General features: G+C 39.2%; 1 protein-coding gene across 1 annotated transcript; it reads right to left on the bottom strand.

Moving 5' to 3' along the window:
- Positions 1–1139: 1139 nt before the first annotated feature.
- On the bottom strand, positions 1140–5309 carry phf5a (PHD finger protein 5A). The gene is made up of 4 exons (XM_080454638.1): positions 5182–5309; positions 4341–4364; positions 1518–1684; positions 1140–1325 (listed from the first exon to the last, which is right to left on the bottom strand). Exons 1-4 carry the CDS (start codon positions 5231–5233, stop codon positions 1236–1238), a joined length of 333 nt encoding a protein of 110 aa, XP_080310764.1. The 5' UTR covers positions 5234–5309; the 3' UTR covers positions 1140–1235.
- Between the last annotated feature and the right edge of the window lie 3390 nt (positions 5310–8699).

Below are 8699 nucleotides of genomic sequence, written 5' to 3'. Positions count from 1 at the left end.
GAATATTTAACCAAAGCTCTCACCTCTTCATGTTTTTTCAGGGAAAGGTATTTACTTGTGAAAACTAATGTGAAAGAAGTGTGCTCATGCAAATACTTTATTTAATTGAGAACATTACTGTAGTTGCTCAAATTAAAACAATGCAAGATATCCATACATGCAGGCAATGTAATAATCATACTGAATGATCATCTACGGGCAAAGCTGACCTGACCCTTAACAAATGAGCTTCCTGATTTGTTTTTGTCATTTTTATGAATTTCCTTTTTATATGCTTAAGTTGCAGTTGCTGTTTAACTGGTAACATTTCTTAACTTTGAGGGACTTGTTTTTATCTTGGTTTTTATTCTTTTGTACACAAAATGAATAGTTGGCATTTTAAGTGTGACTGTGTTTTGTGTCCAAACTTGTATATATTAGTAAAGCATTGTTGGAAAAACTAGATTGTTTTGAAGCATTTTCTCTCATCACATTTGTGGTAAATTGCAGCACATCTGTATTCTATGCATCACCAAGACAATCATACATATAGAAGCAAATGCATTGATTCTGATCATCACCAGTCTGGTCCATTTCCAATACACAAAATTGACTTTAGCTGGCAAAATATTGAAACTTGCAGATCAATTCATGATTCAGTGTAGCTGTGAGCTAAAACTCCCTTCTAAATTTAAACTGTATATATTAAAGAAAGATACTAAGGAACATTATCTGGCCATTACCTTTTCTAACCACCTCTGATATAGTGTAGTAACTACACTATCAAAACATTACACTACACTGTAATGTTCATATCTGTATACAAATGTGGAATACAGCCACCTGGTGGACAAAATATGAAAGAGTCTCTCTACAGTCATAACAAGTGATGCTACAAACTAGTCGATCATCTTTTCTACAGCAGATTAATTTAGAGGTTCATCTTGACATTCGTGGACGGTTCCATTTGACTGAAGCATAGGCTCATGAAAAATAATAGAAAACAGCAGCAATGTTATGGGGTTTACAATAATGGTTCATTGGACCCAGTTCATTTCTTGTTTAAATGCTTATATTTATTTGAGATGGCTTGCATGATTTGTGTAATAATGAACATAAGCATTATAGTATTTAAAGAAACCAGAGAGGAACACAGAAGTAATATAAAAAGATCTTTACTGACAAATCAAAAAGTTATTAAAAAAGGTTCACAGAAAATCTGTAGTAAAGGCGCTGGTAATTGGTCTAGTGTGTCTTCACCTCTTCTTGAATCCATATTTCTTCCTTTCATAAAACAGATCTGTTTTGGAGCTGCCCAAGTTCACAATCTTAGGGCAGCCATCTCGCTGTATGGACAAATAGGGAAAGAGCAGGGAAGCAGGTTTTTAATATAATTTAGACTAAGAATGTGCTTGAGATTATTAAGACATTTCGGTTTGTTTTAGTTATGCATTCATCTATTGTTACATTAGTTAATATTCTAAAATAAGACCATTTTCATGAAGTGACCAATACCAACAGTTTTTGAATCAACCTACATCTTTCTCCTGGATGGTGCATTCTTTACAGTAGTAGGCATCAGACACACCAGGTCCTCCACAGATCACACAGCGGCCTTGATAGGAGCCATAGTTGCACTCATCACAGATACGCACCAGTGTGCATGGTCTCACATAGGAATCACATATCACACATTTACCATCACCTGGAAAAAGTAATTACATAATGCGAGTATGAGTCACAGTAACAAAGGAGGAGGCGGCAAAAAGAGGTACAAAATGTACAGGGTATAACAGAGGTATGTAGGAAGTGTAACATATATAGCAGCATGCTTGGTAGTGCAGAGTAATTGAAAACACATTTAAATATTTGGCTGTGGAACGAATAGCCTCATAAACCATCCCAGTCACGTGAATTCTCATGCGTCTCCTGCAGACCGGTCTGGCAACAAGCGCCAAGGGGGCGTTTTGCAGAAACCAAAAAGTGGAATAGAAATGGCCCTCATTTATCAAGCTTGCACAGACCAAATCTCACGTCTGGTCTCAGGTCATGTAGGCTTTGGCTACACCAGTTTGTTCCATCGTAGACATGCGGTGCAACATTGTATAACAATTTAACAGGCATCTGGACACATGTATCCACTCCAAAATGTATATCTAACACTAATAAATAATCCCTGTAAAAATATAACATTTTATAAAAGGCACATATGGACATGCACGCCATTTTATGTGACAATGACAAGCAATTCAAATCAAGCGATGAAAAACAATCCAACAGCCTATTTGCAATGTTATAAGTTAGGTGCTTAATGATTCACCCATTTAAACAAGTGCTTTAACAGTCATTCAGATAAGATTGCAGATCTGGCTCAGACCTATACGAGCGCTTATGCGAGAGCATTCTCGGGAGTCGGGACCGGCGCCACTGTAATCTTTTCATGGACAGTGAAGTCTCCAAACGTATACTAGCTACGTCTTCTGGAGTTATGTGCAACCTGGGTTAAAATAAAAGCTCGATGCTCCAAACTGGTGCCCAGCGCAGGTGATTTTCACGCTGTGGATTTGGGCCACGGGAGATCGGAGATATAACCATCCCAGCCTGTGGTGTTTTGGTCGTTGGACGGGACACCACGGTGTGTGGCCAGTTTTTTTTTACGCGCATGTACGGTACGGTGCACGTGCGTGCCGTGCACGCCATCGCCGTACCATACCGCGGGGGGGGGGAAAATCGCCATTATACCACTGATCCCAGCAAACACCAGCCTTCATCCATTAATGTTTATGCATTCATGAATCACTCCATAAACGTTCAGATTATGAGCCAGGCTCTCTCTCATAAACATGGTGTCACGGCAAACCGTGACTCACGGGCAGGGGTCGGACACCTTTAAAGTCAAAGAGCCATTTTGGACCAAAAAGACGCAAAACCTATTTTAGCCCACTATTGCCGGTGCCGTGCCAAGAAATGTGTTGCAGGCTTTGACGCAAATTTGACAGAAATGTATTATTTATTCTACACTTATTGGAGCACGTAAGAATCCATGTCTCATATTACAGCAACGATAAATACAATTTTAAATGTGAAAAAGAAAACCCCCCAAAACATTGTTAATTTCCATAATGTTTTCTATAGCTACAGGGAGCCACACGGGAAGGGCTAAAGAGCCACATGGCTAAAGAGCCACATGTGCCGCAGGTTGCAGACCTCTGCTCACGGGGGATACATGACTGCTTTATTTTAGTGTAACTTGAGCATGCACTGCTTGGTAATGGGTTAAATTAATATACAAGCGTATTTCATTCATGACGATGTGATTGGTGTCATTCATGTCGACTAGTATTTGAAAAGATTGACGGAATACATGGTAATCCCACTGGCAAAGACTGTAGGACTACAGTTTCCACAGTGTGCCAACATGCACAGTTGGGCTTACAAGTAGGAGTGTGTGTGTGTGTTGTCGGACACGGACATGACAGGCAGCGAGGCAGGCGGGGTTAACTCTTTCTTATTGGCTTTCCATACTTTGTTTGGTCATATTATGGTTCTTCATGTCGTAAAATCGGGGCGTTTCGAGAATATTTAAGGGCGTGTTATTTAAATGACTCGTTTCAGCCGTCACATTTATGAAGCCTCAGACGATTTGCACACTGGGATTGACTGTATAAATCACACGCGGACGTGGTCGTACGCCGATTTCTGGGCTCGAATTTTTAAGCTGGTTTCTACGCTGCATTGATAAATGAGGGCCAATCAGCGTCTGTCAATCACAGGACCCTGAGCGCAGACACCGATTGGTTATTCCACTTTTTGGTTCCTGCAAAACGCCCACCCAGCGCTTGGGGCCAGACCGGTCTGCAGGAGAGACAAGATGATGTGAATTCAAACGGCCAGGGTGGTTAACCAGGTTATGGAATGAATACTGTAGTCAATCGTCTTAAAGGACCACTTCATCCATTTTCAATCATATCTTCATATAATTGGTCCTCACGAACGCTCATAAGAAGGCACCATTTATGTATACTCACTCTACTTTGTGTCTCAAAGGATGGCTGTGGTAGGCAGGTTTGGTCACTTGAAACATTTTAATTGACGCAAGAACAGGCTGCTATTTGTGTGTTATCTTTCCAAGAGAAAGGCTGTAGTTTCTGCTAAGTTGGCATTCCCATCGATGGTGTCGCTGGTAGGCAGTATTAGTAGACTGAAAATGTGCCATCTTCTAATGAGCATCACTGAGTGAGGACCAATTATGAAGATACTTGAAACTGGGTGAAATGCTCCTCTAAGAGTAAACAAGAAACAAAGTGAGAATCAGAAAGCATAAGCAAAGTGAGTTTGTAGTTGTGCATACTAGTACTCACATTTCTCGCAGAGTCTTCCAATAGCTGAGAAAGAAAAACAAAATATCAGGACAGGACACTTCATCCTCCTCACAATGTAGCTACTAACCTGTGTTGCCAGATTCTGCGAGATAAATAAGCAACCAGGTCTGTGAAAACAAGCCCCAAAGAGGCAACTAGGCAACGGCTATTTGAAAATAGCCGAACTACAAGCTTACAATGATGCGATGCGTTGTGAGCTTGCAGAGCTGCCATTTTAAAAAAAAACATTTTGACACCACAAATCTTGTATCCCTGGCACAAAATATATTGTATCCCTGGCACAAAATATTTTCTGATTGGGGGAGGGTCTGTGGACAAATACATATTAATTTGGAAAATGTTTGAGAATCACTGGTTTAAACAACTACACTTTAGAAATAAGCCCAAACAACCAAAACCACCAATATTTTCTGTAAAGCAACTTTACAGAAAAACAAGCCCAAATTAGCTTATAATATGAGGACATGGCAACCCTGCTACTAACGTTATGTGGCTAACAGCTAGCCATCGTAGCCAACATAGTCTAAATAACGTAACGTTGTATACAGGAATAACTCGCCACACTCATCGTCAAAATTAAAGCATGATGTACATTCGCAACGTTCTGGTCTAATAATAACATTATTGATCAACGTCGTGAGGTTAGCCTGCCTAGCTCATATGAATGAACTGCACGTCGTAACCAGGTCGTAGCGTTAGCATTGTAGCTAAACGGAGCGGAGTTAGGATTATCTCAAGCATTAACAGTTACAATAAATATTGTAACGTTCTCGTGACGAAACAGCCAACCAGCGCGATGGAGAAGTGAAATGAAACGTACCGACACCAGCTTGTTTACGACAGAATATCAAGTCAGGGTGATGCTTCGCCATGTTGTTGCTAACAAGATGGTGGCTCAACTTTCACCTTTGACTCTTCTTCTTCTAAGCTTGCTTTCTTCTGCCTTCTGCGTGTGTTTCCGGCTGACTAGAAGAAGCCCGTTGGCGCATTTCTGCCCTCTACTGTTGGTGTTAGATACTGCACATTGTTTAAACCAGTGATTCTCTAGGGGTCTTCAACGTTTTTCAGGCCAAGGACCCCTTAGCTGAGAGAGAGATGAAGCAGGGACATGTTGTGTAAAGTTGTGTTGCAGATTAAAGGTTTAATGACATTCACTTTTACACCACATTCAAAGTCTTTGTCCTGGTCCTTCAAAAGTGTACAAAAAGTTTTAAGTGAAAATTCCATTCCAGTGATCCATGGCAGGTGTTTTTCTCTCACATTTCTAAAGCCTTTTCAACTGCAATGAAAAAAGAAATCTTTGCCTGCGGGTGTCGCTGGTGAGGGATTTTGCCTGTCAATCATCGCCTCTGCTCCGCCCCCCCAAAGGAAAGGATAGGGGAGGGGCGAGGAGGAGAGTGGGCGGGATTAATCGACTGTGACCTCACTGTCGAAGGGCCAAGCTCAGATTACTTTTCAGCCTAATTATTCAGAAAACCCCAGACCACAGAAAATCCACTGAATGTTCTAAGTTCAGGTTTTTTGGTGTGTAATTGAGGTCATAAAACCCCAAATAAAACATTGAAAATAAAAAAAGTGAAAATGAATGTCATGATACCTTTAAGCTTTTTCATAGATTTCATAGATGGATTCATGCTAATGTGTATTTTAAGATAGTTAACCTTTTAAACCTTCAATATTTAGCCAATATTTAGCCCACCAACTCTCTGAAAATTTCAGATCTACAAGCTCAAGAGCTTGTAGATTGCTATTTTCCCCATCACACAAAGATTTGGCGGACCCCCTGTAGTAACTCTGAGGACTCCCTAGTAGAGATGCACGATATTGTTTTTTGGATACCGATACCGATTATTTGCTGGGTCATATCTGCCGATACCGATCCGATACCGATATATTATATATCATATTTATATTGAGCTCATTGCTGAATTTTTTTATTTTAATTTGTTTTACTGGTGAAAGTTGATGGTAAACCCTCCTCTCCACTAACCCTACTGTGATGAAAAATATTTATGGAATAAATACATTAATTATAATTATATATAAGTAACAAACTTAACTATGACATCATTTTTGTATGCTATAAGCCATCACAGAATTATTTGAATCTTTGTATAACACAAAACCATATGTTATGTGGCCTATGGAACTAAGATCATTGAATCTAGTTTGTTATTAGTGTTATTCATATTGTCTGTTGCCTAAATTAATTAGCCTCTGGCCCTCTGCTCTAAACAATAAAGCCCCCCTTAGCTCTCCCAATCACAACTCCCTGGAACTACCACTGTGTGTGTGTGTGTGTGTGTGTGTGTGTGTGTGTGTGTGTGTGTGAGAGAAAGAAAGAGACAGTGAGTTTAGCTCGTACACTACACTACAGATTGTAGGACAACAGGATGTCAAAGACAGAAACATTACCAGCTGAGAGTTAATTTGTGCTCATTCTCTGTGGTTAAATACACAAGCAGCTTGCTTGTTCAAAAGCAGCCGCTGGTTGCACTCGAGTCGAGTAACGACTAACGAGTGTTTGTTACGTCGATGTTAAATAACGAGGCAAAATATATCCTCCGCAGTATCCCTACTCTAATCTAATTTAAGATGTACAAGAAACCCTCTGACTGTTCTGGGTATGAACTATGGACGTGAAGAGTTTGTTTGCTGTTAGTTTGCTGTTAGTTCCACTCTCTGTGCAGCCTAGCCTGCTCCGCTGCGTAGTGCAGCAATGCACTGTCTGAGAGACATTGCATGTAGAGCGTGTGGAGGGGGGCGGAGCTACAGCTGTGCTCTCTTAAAGAGACAGAGACAGGCAGACAGACTGCTCTCGCCTCTCGGTCATTTTATTATACAATATCGGTGAATTTAATCGGGTTTATTTTGAGATCGGTTCGGTACAGATATGGCCGATATGGGCCGATATCGGCCGATTCCGATACGTTACCGATTATATCGTGCATCTCTAGAAACAAGCCCTTAGGGCTTTTTGTGTTATACTTTCAGCGTCATTGTATAATCGTACCACTGTACTATTAGCAAACTGTTAATAAAGTATTCAATCGATCAATCAATCAATCAATCAATCAATCTATCTATCTATCTATCTATCTATCTATCTATCTATCTATCTATCTATCTATCTATCTATCTATCTATCTATCTATCTATCTATCTATATATATATATATATATATATATAGTGTATCTATCTAGAGTCTAGATTCTAGACCTTGTCTGTCTGTCTGTCTGTCTGTCTGTCTGTCTGTCTGCCTCTGTCTATGTGTCTACTCTAGACTAACCTCGCATCACCAGTCTTTCCACCTCATGTCTAGACTAGAGAGAGTAGACAACCTTTAACCTAGAGATCTGAAAATCAGTACAGGTTTAACCTGACATTTTTTATTAGTCTCTGGTCACATGGCCTCATGGAAGAAAGAAAAAACTCCACTTGAACTTTTACCTAGTTTTTTTTGTTGCAGTATTAATATATAATAATTAAGAAAAAATAATTATAATTGTTTTATTAATTGAATTATTATAATGGAGATTGAAGAGAAATCTGTACAAAAAATAATAATAACAGAAAATAACTTAGTTTATATGAATATAACTGCGTAGTCCTTTCAGCTTTATAAAACTCTTATATTCAAATGACTTGGGTGCCAAAACCGTATATATACGGTTTTGCGCATACTAACGTTGAGTGCCAAAACCGTATATATACGGTTTTTGAAAAAAAAAAAATATATATATATATATATTTTTTTTTTTTATTATTTCCTTCACAGCAACAGGAAATATCCACTCCTACAAGATTTAGACTCCAATCCACCTCCTGGTTAACTTCAAAAACCTGTATCTCGGCTCCTGTGCACTTTTTTTTTTTACAATGTTAATTTAACTATTTTGAACTGGCTGCAACTATGGAATGGATTTCCGAATGTTTTAATTTTTTTCCCCCCGATTGTACGAGACCTGTATGTGTGTAATGAGGGGATCACCGTGAGGACGGTGATCACTGAAAATATTTTGTGACTACTCGAAAAAGGTTCAAAATGTTTAAAAAGTCCTGGCACTCAAAGTATAATATTTTAATAAACCTCTGGCACCCAATGTGTTGTGAACAGATTAAACATTTTAAATAACTGGCTTCATAATAACGCATTTAAATAATTCAGGTGCTCAGATACAAAACCAGTCAATTGTTTGAGCAGGAGATAATTGTTCTAAAAGGATTTAAAATAAAGTCTTACTTTGTCCTTCGAGGACCATGTGTCAGACGACACTACGTGACCAGTGTTGCCAAATTTTGAGAGAAATAAGCAGCCAGATCTAGGAAAACAAGCC

The sequence above is a fragment of the Gymnoscopelus braueri genome, assembly GCF_963280865.1.
Source record: "Gymnoscopelus braueri genome assembly, chromosome: 17".
NCBI lineage: Eukaryota > Metazoa > Chordata > Actinopteri > Myctophiformes > Myctophidae > Gymnoscopelus > Gymnoscopelus braueri.
Note: the sequence above shows the minus strand (reverse complement) of the source record. Positions and strands in the feature narration are given on the sequence as shown.